General features: G+C 38.7%; 1 protein-coding gene and 1 long non-coding RNA gene across 9 annotated transcripts in view; one reads left to right on the forward strand and one right to left on the reverse strand.

The window, feature by feature from the left end:
• Window positions 1-12,868, forward strand: part of LOC103552990 (uncharacterized) — a 49,902-nt gene extending 37,034 nt beyond the window's left edge. For 2 of the 6 annotated variants that reach the window (XR_545364.2, XR_545363.2), the window contains 3 exons: window positions 2,872-2,965; window positions 5,542-5,651; window positions 6,911-7,265. This is a non-coding gene — a long non-coding RNA (uncharacterized lncRNA). Of the gene's footprint in view, window positions 1-2,871; window positions 3,099-5,541; window positions 5,652-5,821; window positions 6,001-6,910; window positions 7,266-12,501 lie in introns of those variants that run through there. The other 4 variants (XR_011522110.1, XR_011522109.1, XR_011522108.1 and 1 more) reach the window with 3 other exon arrangements.
• The window catches only part of TMEM244 (transmembrane protein 244), a 28,040-nt gene that overhangs the window by 3,983 nt on the left and 4,958 nt on the right, over window positions 1-19,099 (reverse strand). The window contains exons 2-5 of one of the 3 annotated variants that reach the window (XM_008523332.2): window positions 8,597-8,682; window positions 6,363-6,436; window positions 2,869-2,994; window positions 1,238-1,282 (exon numbers count right to left, since the gene is read on the reverse strand). In XM_008523332.2, the coding sequence (XP_008521554.1) occupies window positions 1,238-1,282; window positions 2,869-2,994; window positions 6,363-6,436; window positions 8,597-8,682 (331 nt within the window). The remainder of the gene's footprint in view (window positions 1-1,237; window positions 1,283-2,868; window positions 2,995-6,362; window positions 6,437-8,596; window positions 8,683-19,099) is intronic. The other 2 variants (XM_008523334.2, XM_008523336.2) reach the window with 2 other exon arrangements.

The raw sequence follows: 19,099 nt of genomic DNA on the forward strand, positions 1-19,099 counted from the left end.
ATATTAACCTGGCCCTACAGGGCATTCACAAAGCTGTTGTTCCCTGTAAGGCAGTAACAGTGTAACTCCCAAGAAGGGTAAAGGTCCCTGAAGTAAGAGCCCTCAGTGGGTCAGAGGCCTGGTAGGACTGTACAACTTCCTTACGCAGACACAGACCCAGGGTGAGAGCAGGAGACAGAATTTCCAGGATGTTTAGCCACTATTCTCTTATATCTAAATTTTTAGCTCAAAGAAAAACAAAGATGGTTACCTCAGACATCCTTTGGCAACTGTCCTCTAAGTAACCCAACCCTCGTCATTGAAACTAAAACAGCTAAATTTTTAGCAAATTCTATTGGCCATTCTCTTCTGCCCAACTTGACTCTCCTTGACATCAAGGTGGCACTTGCAGTGTGGCTTAGCTAACTAGGGTTCAGTGAATTTTTTCATATTGTAAATCAAATCCAAAAGAGATAAGTTCTTGTTTTTCATAGAGAAAAGATCATTTCCATTTATACTTATAGTATTTCTTCAGTATCTTTTTTCTGATTTATTAAAAATTTACATCTTTGAAAGGCTTATACAAAATAAAACATCAGTACTTTCTACATGTGTTTTCTGAATGCACTAAACAATATTGGAGAAAAGAACAAAGCTAAGACTGTGGACATGCAAAGCAAGTGGAGAATTAAACTCTAGTGAGGGAGACTAATAGAGAATATAAATCATACTGGTTCTATAAGCAGACAACTCGACTTTAGAGAAAAGAATGTGGGAAAGTGGTGCATTTCCATTTCTCATCACTAAGTATGACAATAATCAGATAAAAACCATTGCCAAATTTACTGAAAAGAAGAAACCTAAAAATATTTTATGGTTAATACCTGGCTTCAGCTAAAGAAAAAGCTTTAGAAAAGTCCACTTTCATTTGGTGAATTTTCTTACTAGATATATGATTTATGAATTCAGTTGTTCAATTTGTGGGCAGAGGAAAGAAATGAAATGAAACAGTTTCACTTCTTCTTGTACAACTTTGAAGACAGTAATGCCATTCATGTAGAAAAGAGAACCAAAAGAATATGTCATAAATATATATCTAGTGTTTTATTCCCTGTAATTTTAGAATGATAAAGCCCTTGAGCAGTCATCTGATCCAATTACCTGACCCACATAAAAAATATTTTTATGCCCCTAGTTTATAAGTAAATATATATTTCTATTATACATACATATATATGCATATCATATATATATATACCTAAAGCAGCCCACCAATGTGATGTCAAGGGGAATTCCAACATAACTGCAATAGAAAAAAAAACGGTGTTGTTCATTTCAAAGCATACATTGTTTTTTTACTCATGAAGAAATACTTCTGTTTGGTCAAATCGTGTCCACATAACAAAGAGAAATTTTATCCGCATTCGTGAAATCAGGTAGCCCCAAAGTTGTCCTGAAGTCATAGCCTAAAAGGTGCTTTGTTAACTGACAGTCAGATATTTGAAACTCCTCTCCCAGAAATGATATTATGAATTACCAGTTCCTTGGGTCAGCTCATGGACTTGGTTTGAAGTGATATGCCACCAAGAAGGTTCTAAGACCATTCTGAATCCTCAGGGCCTGGCTCTCTCTGGAGTTCTGTGTCCCTTCACTCTCAATTTAATTCTATTCAGCAAGAGTTGCTAAGCCATTTCCTATGTGCCATATGTTAGACAATTAACTTGTCACTTCTCTGGGTCCAGAAGCTATCGTCTGTCTCAGCCTTAAAGATTCAGCCTCCCTGTATCCCCAAGCCCTTTTGCAAATATCCTATGGCTGTCTTCCAGGAAGTCTTACGTCACAAAGTAAAGCAGTGAATTTGAGATGGGGGTTTAGTTGTTCTCCAAGTTGCTGAGCGGAGATTTGTGTCTGAGTAAATTGATGCTAAGAGATTGATATGCTGGCATTCTCTAATAGCAGTGATGCTGGAATGCAGCAATTCATTTGGAAATTGTGTGCTCTTAAGCTAGAGACTGATTATAACATCAACAGACCAGGGTGCTGAAAATATGAGTGATTTAAGTTGTCAATAAATAATAATAACTTTGAATTATAACTTGTGGTTGATTACTACCCATACTTTCACTAGTATGCTGTATTCTTTTTGAAATAATGGAAGACGGTAAAGCAGAAAAAATTACAATGGAAGGGTACATTTTGAATGGATGGAGGAAGGAAAGGATGAAACTGTCGTATACTGAGTAATTATTATATGTAGACACTATCAGTCAATTTCTCATTCTCACTGAATCTTCACTAGGTCTCCCCCATTTGTAGAGGAGGCAGCTAATACGAGTGATGTTGTGACTTGCCTAAGACTGCAGACCTGGTAAAAATCTAGCACTGGGATTTGAATCCATTTTCTTTTGACTCCAAAGAGCACAGGGAGAAATAAAAAGCCCTTAGTTTAGCAAGAACCCGGTATTCTTGTTATAAGAACTATCGTGGGGAAGTTTGCAAGCCTGCCAGTGTAGGTTTCCTTGAGTCCCAGTTCCCAGTCTTTGGTCAATTTCTGTCTCAGTGAAGGATTTCGGAAGGAAAAGTATTCCTAACAGAGGCAAATCCTCTACAAGCTGATGACAAACAAGTTAAACATGAAAGGAGAATAGGAAACACCTAGATTTCAATGTAGTTTTGAGTTGAGAGATGAAGCTAATCAAACCTCTCCGAGGGAGTATTAGAAGAACTTGGTAGAAAAGAAGGAGCGAGAGGAGGGGTGAAGAACTCTCTTTCTCAGTTTTTATTATTTTGCCATCAGGGAACAATATGCATATAACAAAATTCTACTCTTATAAAGTGATTTAGGTGCAGCATCAGATTTAATACATTTTCTTTGTTTGTTTTGCTTACCAGTTGACGTGATGGCAACATGAAGAATAGTTACCGAAATAGCATAATCCCAAACCCATTCTTCCACAACCAGAATGAAAAGGAATCCACAAACAAAGTAAGTGACCTCTGTTGAGACTAAAAGAACTGCAAATAAAAGGAAGAATATAATTATTTGGGACTAGAGACACTAAATTCTGAAATACAGTCAGTAACAGGACCGTCGCAACTTACTCTGTGAAGAAATTTTGGTAAGAATTTTTCAAATGTCTATCTCTTAACAATCCTCAAATTTCTGTAAGAACTTTTAACATATTCCATCTCTTAATAATCCCTAGACTTACAGAAAAATAATAATATATAATTTCTGTTCACGTTCTTTGTACTTAGCATCCTAGAAGATAAAATACAATGAAGAAGTTACAATGTAACCAATGCATGCTGATCTGTAATTAGATTACAAAACTCATTTTAAGATATATTAAAAACTAATGAAAAATTCAGTTCTGAGTTTTCAGAAATGAAAAAAACAAATGTAAGAGTTTATTGAACTATAATGTTTCTTTGGTCCCAATCATTGCCTACCTTGGAAATGAGTTCCTTCGTGTCTTTGTAATAAAACGGTGTGTTCAGATAGTCATCTGGGAAACATAACCCATAACCATGGATGAGAGAAAGCCTCCTAAATGGCTCACGTGGTTGGAAACACCCTTCTAAATCCACCAGTTGTCTCAGAGTGCTTTCCCTGAACATGTATAAAGAGCTAGTTATCTATAGGTCAGGACCACAAATCTCTAAAAGCCTTGAAGATGTGAAAGGTCAACCTTTTGCCTCTGGTCTTTGATATGGAGCTTTAAGACTATGGTGGTTTCAAAGGAGAAATCCATCAAGTTTCAAAGCGACAAATATATGTGATATACCTTGGTGGTATATAAAAATTACCTTTCCTTTTAAGACACAGCAAATGATTGCTATGTTCATATAACTTAGGAATCGATAAATCTAGGTAGGCAAACTCCATTTTTTTCAGAGAAAAAGTAAAATAATCACATTATATCCTATCGTGCAGAAGTAATTTACTAACCAGTAAGTCAGTGATTGCCTTGTAGGTGAGCAAGACGGTAACCAAGCAAGTAAGTCCTAGGTGCCGTCCTCTTTAAAGGCCTCACACTTATTCCTCTTCATTTCTGTTTAATTGAACTCAACAGGTTTCAAAAGTTGAATGGAGAACTCATACGAGATCCTTTTCTATCATATGGGAATATGTAGGGTTCAGTTCAGCATGTCCTGCCCCCTGAAGTCAAGGCTGTGGATGGAACTGGACTGCTCTATCATATTGACCCCACCTTTTCTATCCCCATTTACAGATTTTACAGGTTAACTTGCAGCTATTGGAGATAGTGATTGTAGTCTGGAACAAGCTGTATTTGCATATATTGATAGAAAAGGCTTATGCTTTATTTGTGATAATGAGAAAAAGCATGATAAAGGAGGTGGTACAAAATCTAAAGTCAGGATACCAACCTTCTGGTCTCACCTTACAGTTAAGAGTTATAAAGCCTTAAGAACAAGCTTAACCTCGGGGTCGGTCTGTTTCCACTTCTATAAATTGGGAAATGGAGTACTATCTGGTCTACCCCCAAAAGTTGTTGGGAGGATTTTAATCTAAAATAAAAGCAATTTGTAACCTATTTTCTGCAATGCAAAGGAACGATATTAGTAATCAAAATATTTTAACTGGACTCACACTTTCCAGTGTCCTTGCTAAACCTGATCTCCTGGGTGACAAAACTATTGAAACAGACAAGAAACCTGACCCTAAGTACACGCCTACGGCTCTGAGATTACTCCTACCTTTTATCTCCGAGATTCAACAAGTCTAGATTCTCAAAGTAACAACTTTGAAGAGTTATGGCAGTTATCTCCCCAAACTCAAAATTAGGGATCTAATAGGCTAAGGGTTTATTGATATCTTTGTACAAATGTTAGTGTTTTGTGAGAGGAAAGGACAATGTAAACCATGCCAGGCATCCCGGGGATCCTTATTAATCTCGGCTATGTAAAAACACAGCCTTCTCCAACAAGCCTGTGCCATTGTCCTGCCTTTTATTGACAGGCCCAAAAGCAAGAATTAAATAGTAAGAGTTGTTTATTAAATCTCTCTCCCTACACAAAACACACACACACAGCCCGTACTTAACTCTTTCCTGTGACTGTTTCTTTATCATGTGTGGATAGTCTTGGTAGAAAATAAGTTAATTCTATCTTCATGAGGGAAGTGCATGAAGAGAAAGTTAAGATATAATGCTAGCTCTCTTGTTTCTCATTAGAATGAAAGTCTCTTGTCCTAACATGTTCTTTGTCTACCCAAAATTGAATCAATGGCACAAAGCAAGGTTACCCATTCGAGGAGGCTGTTCTAAAGCTTTCCATTTGAATTCGGTAATTCTAACTGACCAAGTTCCCATACAAGTCATATCTGAAATCTGGTTTCTTTGCTTCAGGCAATTTTTGTATATTTGCATATTTGTTCCAAAAAAAGATGTCCAGTGGTTTTCTAGAGAATTGTAATGTTTAAAGAATTCACAACTCATTAAAAAAAAAAAGTAAAAAGAAATTTAACAGAATGTTAAGAATAATTATATTTAGAAAGCAAGTTTGTGATTTTCTTCTTTTCTTCCTTTCTACTTGTAGGTATTTTATAATCTTTCATTAATTTACCTGTATTATTTTATAATGGAAAATAACATTAAAATCTTATTATTCTAAATATGGGAAAACTCACCGTGAATACCCCCGCAAAGGTATGTGTGACATATATTCACTACAAATAAGTATTATTGTTAACATCCATAAGGCTTATGAACATACTGGGTACTAATTAATAACTATGTCTTCAACAAAAATGTTAAATTTAAAGGAGAGAAATTTTGTCTTAGTGTATTCATTCTAATCATCTTTTCTTTGCAACAAGTTTTATACTATTTTGGGAAGAACAATTAAACTAAGCGGAATTGTACATCGAAGAAAATGAAAGTCCTCTGTCATCCCAGCTGGGAGATAACAGTTTGTCGCATAATTCTCCAGATTTCTTACCACTGACACCATGTATTTTACTCGATTCTACAAAAATGAATAATTGCAGTATGCAAACTTTTGTAGTCTTCATGTGTCTTTTTATATCTCATGAACATTTTCCTACCTCAATATATTAAATCATTCTTCCTTTTCTTTGAAAAATATTTAATGTGCAAAAAATTTACCCATAATACCACCAAATAAAAACATATAAGAATTCTACGCACTAATTCCACCCTATTCCATCTTTTAAGAATAGCCACTTTAAAATTTTTGATTGTACTTTTCCACGTTAATTTTTGAAGTCAGATATAAGATACAGGTGGCTGAGAGGAAGGCGTGATATTTTAAAAATTTTTATAAAACAAAAACTATTTTGATTTTTGGAGGCATTTAGTTCAGTAATTGACAAATATTGAAAATTTAAAACCACTTACCTTTATAATTTGTGTTGAGCCATGAGGGATTTGTTTTGAAATCAAATGGTGCCAGGACATCCAACTCATACACCCTGAAGATGTTAAAAAGGAAAATAGTTTACACTGGAAGAGGCAGTTCATAACTTTGCACACCAAAGCTTTGCACATCGCTCTTCAAATACCGGGATAAGTCATTAACTTTTCCCACTTTGTGGCGCATTTAAAGACTGACCGACTTTGATGGCAGCCAAGTGACCTCTTTATCCACATTGTCCTTGTTCAGTTAAGTCTACTTTGTCCGTCGAGTGGACTTCATTGTATCTGAGGTCTCAGCTGTAATCTTGGAAGCCCCTTCCACTAAATGTGGGAGGAGCCCCTCATGCCGTGTTGAGAGCATACCCTTGGAAACAAGACCCAGGTTCTAATCCTGACTGTATTAACTGTGAACTTGCGCAACTCACTTAACCTCTCTGGGCTTTAGTTTCTTATCTGTAAATTGAAGAGATTAATCTCTGAGATCCTTCCCCTTGTAAAATCTGAGTCTATAAAGTATCTACCTTCTACAGAGTCCAAGTTTGTTGTTGTGTGCAGCTGGGCCTCCTGGAGCTTTAAGGCCCAATTACTTCAAATTCCTCACCTCTGACTCACATTGGCTACAAACCCTTGAAAGCCCACGCTCAAAGAGCCCTGAAGATTCTCCGCTTGCCCTGCTCCAGGCACAGCCTATGTCTGGCCCCAGGCAACAGCTCAGAAGCCCTGTGAGCACCAGACGCTTGGTCAGTGGGTTTGCCTGCAAGCATGCCGAATACCATTCTTCCTATTGCAAAAACCCATGTAACTATTTTGTGGAACTAATCTGCATATTGAAATCGAAAGGCCCTAACTCATTAGTTACAAAATAAAATCAAATTACACAAGCAATCAACTTCTAGGAAATTATTTGTAAATATCCATAATGTATTTCACGGCAATCAATGTATTGGCAACCTGAATTTGTAGAGACAGAATCTAACCATAGCATGACAAAAAGTTCACCCGAAAAAATTGCCTCACACTTTCATGAAAATTATATCATTAAAAATACGTGTATTACTTTGTCCTCATGATAACCCTCTTTTGGATCATTACCTCCATTTGGCAAATGAAAACAACTGAAATAAGAGAAACTCTATGCCTTGGTCAAGATGATCCAGGAAGCTAGTAAAAAAACTGGGCTAGAATGCGGGTCTCATGACTCACAGTCTGAAGCTATTTCCAGTTTGTATCAGAAAATAATTAAAATGAGTGTAGATTACCTCTAAATTCCCTTCTAGTTCAAACTTGCTCTGATTCAAAACCAGCCCAGGGAGTAACATCTTCACTTTCTTTCCAGAACCATCTTCCAAAGGAGAGGAACAGTCCTGCATGGTCCTATCCACTTTATCTCATGATTGTTACTTTTATCATTTTCAAACATGACATATTTGCATATTCTTACTTAAAAAAAGTAAGAAAATATTTTATTTTATTTTTTTAAAGATTGGCACCTGAGCTAACAACTGTTGCCAATCTTATTTTTTTTTCCTGCTTTTTCTTCCCAAGTCCCCCCAGTACACAGTTGCATATTTTAGTTGTGGGTCCTTCTAGTTGTGGCATGTGGGACGCTGCCTCAGCATAGCCTGAGGATTGGTGCCATGATGGTACCCAGGATCCAAACCAGCGAAACCCTGGGCCGCTGAAGCAGAGCAAGTGAACTTAACCACTCAGCCACCGGGCCGGCCCCAGAAAATATTTTAGTTGTTAGCGCCAGTGGGTCAAATCTGACTCCTAGCCGCCCTGCGTACAGCAGAGGGAATCTGCCTGGTCTTTTTGTGCCACTCGCTCCCCTTCTGGCGCAGTATCAGACAGTGCTCTGCTACTGTTCATAGAGTTTTCACGGCCAAGTTTTTCAGAAGTGAATGTCCAGGTCCTTCTTCCTACTCTGTCTTAGTCTGGAAGCTTCGCTGAAACCAGTCCACCGTGGGTGACCCTGCTGGTGGTATGTGACCAGTGGCACAGCTTTCAGCATCACACAGCCACTGGAGTATGATGACCAATAGAGGGGTGGTGTGGATCTCTGACCTGGACATGAACCAGGTCATTAGACCACCAGGGCTATCTAGAAAACACAACATTTAAAAAAAATCTGCATCTTCTTTTCCATAAAGATATGGCAAGTATCTTTTCATATTCGATGTTAGATCTTTACTTCTGTCATTGATTCTGTCACTTACTTGAGCGTCATGCAGCCCATGCCCAGAACAGCATAGTACACAGCATAGAAGAGGATGACACAGATAAGAAAGTTCTGCAGAACAACCTGCGGAGAACACAGGAGTGAGCTCGAAGATCCTGGGCTTTTTCACATGGTTGTTGGTAAGGAGTCTGACAAACACACGATGATGAGCGACCGCTAGGTAGTGTTGGCTGGACTTGTTTTGCTTGGAGACCCACAGGATGGGAAAAACTTCAAAGCGCACATGAAAGTGTTGCTGACGAAAGAGGGTGGCACGACACACATCCACACCAAGGATTAATGCAGTACATAAATCCATACCACTTACCCTCCATCCGCCACAACAAACTTCCTAAATGCCAATATTTATATTTTAGCTTGACAAAATGATTCTATGTCTCAGCTGTCATAATAATAAAAATATGAAAGTGGCTAAGAAATTTTGAAAAGCGTGAACAAAAAATACATTATAACACAACAAAAATTAAACGTGTGCACAAGAATTTACAGAGCACTTGCCTAAAACATAACGGATGGCCCTGAAATAGACCCAACCACATATGAGACTTAAGAAGGAAGCATTGCAGAGTACTGGGGACCAGATGGATTACTCAAGAAACAGTGTTGTGAAAATTGTCTAACTTCTAGATAGAGAAATCCCATTAGATTCCAGTCTTTTACCAGACACCAAAATAAACTTCAAATGGATTGAAGGCTTAAATGCCAAGAAATAGAATGGGAGAAAATATTTGCAACATACTTCACAGGTAAAGAAAGAATCGATAATCTACAACACATAAACACATACAAATAAAAACAAACCAACAGAAAAATGGACAAAGTATATAAATAGGCAGTTCGCATGAATACACATTTAAAAAGCCAATAAACAATTGAAAATGTGCTGAACCTCACTATTAATCTTTTAAAATATATTCTTGTGAACATAAAAATGTGAGCATTTCACATGGGAAATTTTTAGTTTATTCTTTTCCCTTTTGAATTTTTTTAAAAGTCATTTTGTTTAGCCAACACTTCAACACTTTAGGATTATTCATTTTCTCTGAATGACCAATTCACCAAATTTACCAAGTCTTTTAATTGGCTTGGGTACAGAGAAGCCCTCTACTGAGGCAAGTAGGAAAAAGAGTTAGCACAGAGCACACCACAACCAATTGACTGAATGGACCAAATTTACCAAGAACTTAACTTCTTTCAACTATTTAAGGTGGGTGGACTGTTGGGTTTAAGAGGAGCATAGGAAACCAGGACTCCAGGTTCTAAGACCTTTGGAGCCCCACCTACCCCATGCCCTGATGCCATCCTAGCCCCTCCTATCCTTTGCCTACGGACTCCCCTTTGCCCCCCAAGTCTCTTCTCTCTCTGCCCATCACTCTCATCCCCCTTTGCCCTTCAGTATCTCCCCTCCTTGTCCCCTAATCTCCCCTCCTCCATGACCCTTAGTCTCTTCATTCTTTCCCTAAGCCCTGCATAGCCTTGTAGTTTCATGATGGCTGACACAGCCCTTTTTAAGGAAAGAAGTAAAAGGATGGATGAGTGCCAAAGAGACTTTCTTCCCACAGCTCTCTTTCTTTTATTGGAGAATAAAAATCTTTTCTAGAGGCCCCCATCAGATGTCCCACTTTGTCTCGTTGACCACCACTTGGTCATGTACCTTCTTCCTGAACAATCATAGGCAAAGAGTAAATGGCTCACTTCTGAAAATTTTTGATAGGTTTAGAACATTGACACTTTGCTCCCAGAGACAGGTACCTACTGCCTCAGTGAAATAAAAGCTGGAGTTCTATTAACAAGGAAGGAGGAAGGAGTGGGGTCGGCTGTGGGGTAGGCGACTAACAGTTTCTTCCAGGTGGAGGAATCAGTGTAGAAACAGCTAAAAGCCCTCATTTTGTAGCAATTATTTAGAGTCAACAGAAAAGGTGAAAAGTTTATCTGAGTTGAAGGTCCAAATATTGTGCCCACATATAAGCTGGCTCAATTCCTTCCCAATTGTTGGGATGCGATTCTGCTGACAGGAGGTGGGTGTGTGATAGGCAGCAACCTTAGGGCTTCTGCAGCCTTATAATTTTCTTAAGCGCATGTGTCTTTGGATTTGCTTTACTCTTTATTCTATGTATTAATATTAGTTTGTTTTTCTTTTAATTTGAGCATTAATAACCTCTAGTCGAAATATTTCTAGATGATTGCTTTATTTCATTTCAATCCAAAATATAATAAGTAATATACAGTTTCGATACTAATAAATAGTTAACATGAAACTATTTTGGTTTCTCTGTTAATATTGAAATTTAAATAACATTTTAATTTTTTAATATACTCACTTGCTATAAAACTTTACTTTTATAATCCAAACACAGGATTGTGGCTACATACTTAGAAAACCCACAAATACTAAATATGTGAAGACATTTGGAACTATTTTTTAAAAATGAAATCATAATTTGTGGGAGAATATATTTATTGACAAATTTTACCATAAATATACCTACTTTCCCCCCAAAATTTATAAAACTCTACATGCAAATATAAGGTGACAATAATGCATTTTAAAATCATTTTGAAAAGCAAGGCATAATTTTTGTAAATAATTTTTCCCTACCTGAATTGTAAATCTGGATTTTCAAATAATGATTTTCCTATCAGAAAATTCACTTGCCTCTAGTAATTTCTCCCTGTAATCTATACTCTACACAGCCTGCAGAAGTAACCTTCTAAAAGGCAATCAGACCATGATGCTCCCCAGCTGGATAGCCTTTGTTGGCCCCACAACGTCATCAGGAGTCACTCATCCATTTTTTTCTTTCAACAAATAGTCACTGGGCTGGGTGGCAATGCAAGATGAATTGTATGTGGTCCCAGGCACAGGAACCCAGTCCAGCAGTGTTTCTCAAATGTCCAAGCATCAGACTCACCTTGAGGGTCTGCTAAGACACAGATTTCTGGGCCTGGGCCCCAGAGTTTCTGATTCAGTAGATCTGAGTGGGCCCCAGGAATCTGCATTTCTAACAAGTTCCCAGAGGATGCTGAGTCAGTTGTTTCTAAGACCACACTTTGAGAACCACTGATCTAGAGGCAAGAACAATGAGTAAACAGATGACTACAATACAGAGAGAAGAGCTGCGACAGAGGAGGGTACAAAGATGTGGAAGCCCAAGGGAGAGACTAACAGAGGACAGGTGGGGGTTAGTGTGTAGGAAGGAGGGGTGGTAGCAAGGAACCGCCTTCAGGAGATAATGTTTGACAATAACATTTGTTATAGGTTCACTGAGTACCAGACACCATTTCTGCGTCATCTCATTTAACCCTCATACAAATGTTGAAAGTTAGGTTCTATTATTATTCATTTTTCTAGAGGGAAGAACGATAGGGATCAGAGAGGTTTAGTAACTTTTTCAAAGTTTGACAGTAAACTGCAGAGCTCGGGTCAAAGCCTGCTCTCTGACTCTTAACCATTCTACTATTTGCGAAGAGCTGGGGCGTGGGTGAGGGGTTGGTCTGGGCAGAAGGGGAAGCACCCGCAGACATGCTCAAGCCAAGCTTGTGTTGGGGGCGCAGTAAGAGAGTGTTTAAAGAGTTAGGCTCAGATCATGAAGGGAGTTCGATGCCTTGGTGAGGAATTTTGAACGTCTCTGAAGGCTAAGAGGAGACTGTGAAAGACTGAAGAAGGAGCAGTGTAGATTGGGGAGGGACCATTAAGTAGGGGAAATATTGAAAGAAATGATAATTATGTGATGTGCTAGAAGTGTTAGCTAACGCTACAGGGGGTGGCATTACATATATATACACATACCAAATCAACACGTTGTACGTCTTAAACTCACACAGTGCTATATGTCAGTTATATCTCAAAAATGTGAGAAATAAATGTTTGTAATTCTCTAGGCCAGCAGTGGAGACGGAGAAGAGGACAGACGCGTGAGCTAGTAAGAAAATGGAATCGACAAGTTGGCCAGTGGAGGGAGGGTTAAGGGAGAGAGGGCAGTTGATTTCATCTCCCAATTTGACTAGACGGACACTAGAGAAGGAACGAGATCAAGTCGAAGTGACTGGAATGACAATTGATGATCTAGCCCAGTGCTGTCCAATAGAAACAGAATGCAAGTCGCACATGATTTCAAATTTTCTAATAGCCACATTTGTAAAAGTAAAAAAATGAGTGAAATTAGTTTTAATAACATTTTATTTAACCCAGTATATCCAACATATTATAATTCCAACATGTATTAAATATTAAAAATTATTAATGAGATATTTTATGTTGTCTGTTCGTAAAACGTCTTAGAAACTCGGAGTGTATTTTATTTACAACACATCTCAATTTGGACTGGCCACATTTGAAGCGCTCCATAGCATGTGTGGCTGGTGGCCACCATGTTAGACAGGGCAGTTCTAACCGTTGCCTTTCCTTCCAGCCTCATCCCATCTACCCTGCCCCATACAGGTGATAGTCTAACTGTATTTACTATTTATTGGGGGATTAGTATGTGCCAAGCACTGTGCCTATATTTTCTCATTTTATCCACCCTTCCCAACACCCCACTATTACATGCACACATGGAAAACTTTCGGGGTTTGGGTAACATCTGAATTTCACAGATTTGGAAATTAAGGCAAAGAGAGGTTAAACTTATCCCAGCTCATATGGACTTCCGTGGCAGGGCTCCAGTCTACACTTGCTGGATGTTGGGGCTCCCCTTCTTTACTGTGTGCTGTCCTGCCTCCCACCGGGTAGGCTCACAGTGAAAGAATCTTGAATAATCCAATCTAGTCAGCACTTTCTTTTTAAAATTATGGAAACTGAGAGTTGGACAGTTTGAGTGGCACAAGGTCATATTTTTATTTAATGGCAGATTTGAGTTAGAAAAAAACATTATATTGAGGGGCTCACCCCGTGGCCGAGTGGTTAAGTTCGCGCACTCCGCTGCAGGCGGCCCAGTGTTTCGTTGGTTCGAATCCCGGGTGCGGACATGGCACTGCTCATCAAACCACGCTGAGGCAGCGTCCCACATGCCACAACTAGAAGGACCCACAATGAAGAATATACAACTATGTACCGGGGTGCTTTGGGGAGAAAAAGGAAAAAAATAAAATCTTTAAAAAAAAAGTTATATTGAATTACCAAGGAAAGGTATTTAATAATGCTACCAAATGACTGAGGACAGAACTTCATTAGGATGCAATTATTATTGCACTTTAGGAAAATCCGATATCAAAGAATCAGAGCTTATAAAAGTCTAGATATTTAGCTACTGCCAACATTTTTATTCTTTAAAAAAATATACTTGGATCCTGAATGAAATAAACCATAAAAAATTATGACATTTATGAGACATTTGGTTATTTGAACTTGACTGAATATTTGATGATGTCAAAGAACTATTGTTAATAATTTAAGGTGGTGTAATGGTATTGTGGTTATTCTTTTGAGTCCTTATTTTTAAAGACACATATGGAAACATTTACAGATGAAATAATATGATTTCTGAGTTATCTTCAAAATAAAAGATGGGAGAATAGGTAGAGATGTAGACGGAACAAGACTGATGGACAATTTTGAAGCTAGCTGATGGGTGAATGGAATTCATTATGCTATTATATTTGCATTTGCGTATGTTTACTTTTTCATAATAGTTACGTAAAAACTTGTCAACAAATTTATTTAACCAGTGGGCATTCTTTGCAAACTTTTAAATTATGGTTTTATTAATGAAATTTTGGAGAACGTCCATATTCCTTAGGGGATGGAGTAAGGGATCACCTTTGTTTAAAGCCTATATGTGCCAGGCGCCAAGCTAGCCACTTCGTGAACTTTGTTGCCTTTCATCCTCACAACAACACTTCCTGATAGAAAGCATTATCCATATTAATGATAAGAAAACAAATGCTGGCATGTTGCCTTGTGTGCCCCTCTGGGGTCAAGGGTGCCACAGTTTCAGGGGGTTTAGGAGTGCTCTGCACCACTGAGATGAGGAAGAGGGAAACTGGGCAGTTCATGCACTCAGCAAAGTCCCCGAGACTCGAGGGCATGCTGTTCTGCTGGACTCTCCAAGGGCAGTGAGGGGGAGTTAGCGAAGCCTACCAGCAAGGAGGAAAACCCCTCGCACAGCTCAGCCGCATGTTTTAGGATCTGTGCGGCCTTGTCTGCAGACCATGGCTCATGTTCCTTTTGGCTCTCTAGGCTTTCCCTGTGGACTCTGCCCTTCTCCTTGTCCCCGTCCTCTCCTACACTTCCATCTCAGGCTCTCCCCTGTCACTTTCAGCTCCCTCTCTCTCCCTCCATATCTGGTTCCCTTCAGCTGCATCCCTGGTGAGGGTAGTCAAGCTGCCTCTGGTATTCTCTTTTCAATCTATTGTTGGAGCACATTTTAGAAGTTAAAAAAAAACCTTTCAACATTGTTTACTCCTTTTGGTTGCATTTCCTGCTGCAGCAAACCTAATTCTCCGGGACAATGTCACCTCCAATTGGAGAACTGGCAGAAACACACACATACCCATGAGTGTTTCTCAATAATATCTTGTACATATAGGAAAGTCACCCTTGGGTTCTGCTGTTTCCTTTGTTCACCCTCCTCTTTGGTGCTCCAGCCACACTTAAGAACCTTCTATTCCTGGGAAATTACCTGCTGGAATTTTCTGTCTAGAATTACCTGTTCCTCTCTTTGGAAAGTTGACTGCCACTCATCTTTTCAGGTCTCAGCTGAGACCTCACTTCCACCAAGAAGCTTTCCGTGATGGATTATTCTTGGTTGGGCGCTCTCTAACACTTTCTTTTCTCCCTAACATCATCCGCATTAGTCTGAATATGGGTAGTAACCGACTGTGATTGGAGATTTATCATGTTCGGTACAGATCATTATAAATGCAGTTTCTTTATTAAAAAGCTTCTACCCTTTTTTGTTTGTGCATAGTTATAAAACTATCCTGAGAGTGAAATATATGTGTACAAGTCTGCAAAGTGTGCTAATTTAGGATATGGTAAACAAATACTTTCAAAGTCGCTTTCAAAAACTGTTTGCTATAACTGGTCTTTACCTTGTCATCTTCGTTGATCAAAATATTTTGATGCCAGCCATCTTTCCACAGTCTTAAACAATAAAGCATTTTTAATGAGTTGAAATTAAGGAAAGACTGTACCCACTATACAAGAACAGAGGAGAGTCCTATTAGTTTAAGGTTTCAAAATTCCTCTAAAACCAGGACCATCATCTTTGTAAGGGCTGGCTGGGACCCTGGCCAGAGCCTGGGTGTCTGCAGATGGTGTCCCTGAGGATTCAGAGCTGTTGTGGAGGCTGAGTGCTCCAGCGCATAACTCACTCAACCTGCTTGCCAGTTTCTATACTGGTTTGACTGGGCATAATTCAAAAAGGAAAAGTTCCTATTCCTTCCATTCTTCTGGAGTTGATAGCCACCTGTCCCTTTTCTCTTCATTTGTCTCTTGAATTTCTCTTGTTGTCTCACTTCATTATACCCCAAATGGGATGTCTTCTCCCCTTTTTCAGTTATTTCTCTCCTTTTGTCTGTATTTCATAAATTTTCAATGAAAGAAAGAGAGAGCCCTAGTCTCCAGCAATTACAGCTTGTGTGATTGTGAGCAAGTTACCACGAGCAATGTTTTTATCTGTAAAATAAGGCAGTGGAGCTTTTAAGCTTTTTAGGCTCATTATCTTTTCGGATAGCTAATGTAAACTATGGACCATGCAGAAAAGTAGATATGCTCACAAATACGTAAAAATTGTCTGCAATTTTGATGTTTTTGCAGAACCTCTCAAGCCCATCCATGGATCCCAGATTAAGAATCCCTAACCTTGAAGGGTAATTCCAACTCTCACTGTGTGGATGCCACATAAACGCATTCCAAGTCCTCTAGGGGAGAGAGTATCCCCATCCCCATTAGAAGAACTAAAGAAAGTATCAACTTACTCAGCATATCTACAACGATGGCAGATGCTGCAAGCTGTATAAATCTTATTCATAAGACTAGTATTTCAAATTTCAATGTGTTCATTAGGCTTCCTTGCTAGTCGTAGGGAGCAGAAAGAGCTCACCCTCTTAATGGTGGTAATTGAAAAAAAATCAGAATCAGTTAAGGAAACTGTATCAGCAGCTGCTCAGCTGCCCTTTGCCACCATTCAGGACCCACGACATCTCAGAAGTTAAGCACACAGTGGCACTGGAGACCCAACGCCACTGCAATAATCTTCCATGCTTAGGATTAAACTCTTCTGGTCTCTGTTTCTCTCTCTATTTCTTCTTTCGACTCTTCTCCCAATTAACCAACTCCCTCTCTTATGCAAATACAAAACAAGAACGAATCTGATTAAACAAATCAATCACTACCCTGGTATGTGGCACCCTGACTGGACAGAGCTCTATCAACAGGTGCTGATGGGCAGCTGACGAGACCAGGCAAGGCTGTCTTTAGTCAAATGAACTTCTCTAAAGCAAACAGGGGTGACCAATTGTAGAGTTCACCTCACACAAAGCATGGTGACCTATGTACAAGGTACTCCACAAAAAGGGCTGAGGTAAGGGAGGGTGCTGGGAGAACTCAGAAAGAGGCAGAGGAACCCCCGGGCCTTGGGTGTATTTGCTGCTCTTAAACTCTTAGAAAGACAAACTTCTGGAAAACAAGTTCAGATACAGACACATGTTAAAACTAATATGATAGTGTTAGTTATGAGGGTTGGCGTAGCTCCAGGAGGGGCGGGGTAACATGAAACAAGTCCTCTTGTTTGGGGTACTGGTTAGCAGTTTTCAGTCCATTCAGGTCTTTGGAATTTCTTTGCCAATCTCTGAAGTTCAGAAAGTTCTAAAATACTCTAAGTCCTCAGTTGCTTCTTTGATTTTCTAGATTCCAGCTACTGTTTAAATGACACGCATTCATCAACTCAGTCTCCATTCAATACAAAAGATACAAATATAGACAAATCTGACTATCGAACTAATAGTTCTCGTGGAAAATTCGGAAAACATGAAGCAAAAAAATGAAAATTACCCATACTCTCACTACTCAGAGAATAAAACAAGATCCATAATTCAAACGAATCTAAGTTAAATTGCTATTCAACACCTGCCAGGTCCTTTTGGCCAACATCTTTCTCTTCTAAAGATGAGGAGTAAATGGGGCTTTGCATCCCTCTCCCATATCCTCACTTCAGCACCTAAAAAATAGAAATCCGATAGGAAATATAAACGTCTTAATGGTGTTTGTCTTTAGATGCTAAAATCATAGATATTCCTTTTCCCTTTCCTGTATTTTATAAATTTCTAATGAATGAAAGAGAAAGACCAGATTTCTGAGTTGTATGTTATAATAATAGCAAGTGCTACTTGAAATTGTGCCAAATAAACAGACATTTATTAGCAAACAGACACAAAAATGTTTCTACAACCTGTCTTTGAAAACTTGGGGAGGTCCCACAGTCTGTCTCCAGCACCTTGACAAACACCTTGAGTGTATCAGGTTTACTCTGAGGCGGTCACAATGACACCTTGAAGGCGGATCAGCCATCCTGGCCAGGTCAGCTGACAGATTTCTCCACGAATGGAGAGGACAACACAAGAACAAGGACGTCTAGATCTTGGGTGCTTCTCTGATGGCATTTAGGTTACTGAGCTTTCCAGAGGCCTATATCCTGTTCATGTACGGGTAGTGAGGCCTGTTCAATTTTGCATATTTTGAACAAGACTCATTTTACCAGTAGAAAAAACAACTTGCTTCTTATGCTTATTAACAAAGACTCTGGTATAGGTTTCAGTAACAATTTAGGAACTGCCTGAGAACCTTTTCAAGTGTGGATTCCTGATGAGGATATTTCAAGTGCTAACCAACAGCCTCTGGGGTGTAGATTAACATTAATCTATGCACACGTATCTCACACTACAGTATACTAAAGTATTTTGTTTCACACAAATACAGCTTTTCAAAATAGATCTTCTCTTTTATATTAATATTCACATTTTTGGCCCCTTTAAATGGCTTAAAATTTAACTACAGCCTTTGCAAGAAGATGACTAGGTATGTGCAAAGGAAGGCGAAATTGTCATGTGTTTATTTCTCAATGGCAGAAAGTGAAAACAAAATTTTCAAAGAAGTTAAGTATTTTTTCCAAACTCTCATAAAAGCAAGGATGTTCTCCTATATAACCACAAAACTATTATCATACACAAGAAATTTGTTTATGGATACAAACTTTATTTATGTAGAGTCCATATTCAAATTTTTCCAGTTGTCCTCAAAATCTGGTCATCTTAAAATCAATTAAACTTTCACATGTCCTATTTGGTTGTCGTATCTCTTTAGTGTCACACTTTGAATTTGTCTGATGGTTTCCTCATGATCAGAGTCTTCGAGGAAGAATTCTACACAAGTAATATTGTGAATTTCCCATTGTGTCTCATGAGGAGATATGTAATATCATTTTGTCTCATTATTGGTGATGGGCAATTTGATCACTTGGTAAAGGCGAGGTCGGCCAGA

Source organism: Equus przewalskii, chromosome 9 (genome assembly GCF_037783145.1).
Source record: "Equus przewalskii isolate Varuska chromosome 9, EquPr2, whole genome shotgun sequence".
Lineage (NCBI taxonomy): Eukaryota > Metazoa > Chordata > Mammalia > Perissodactyla > Equidae > Equus > Equus przewalskii.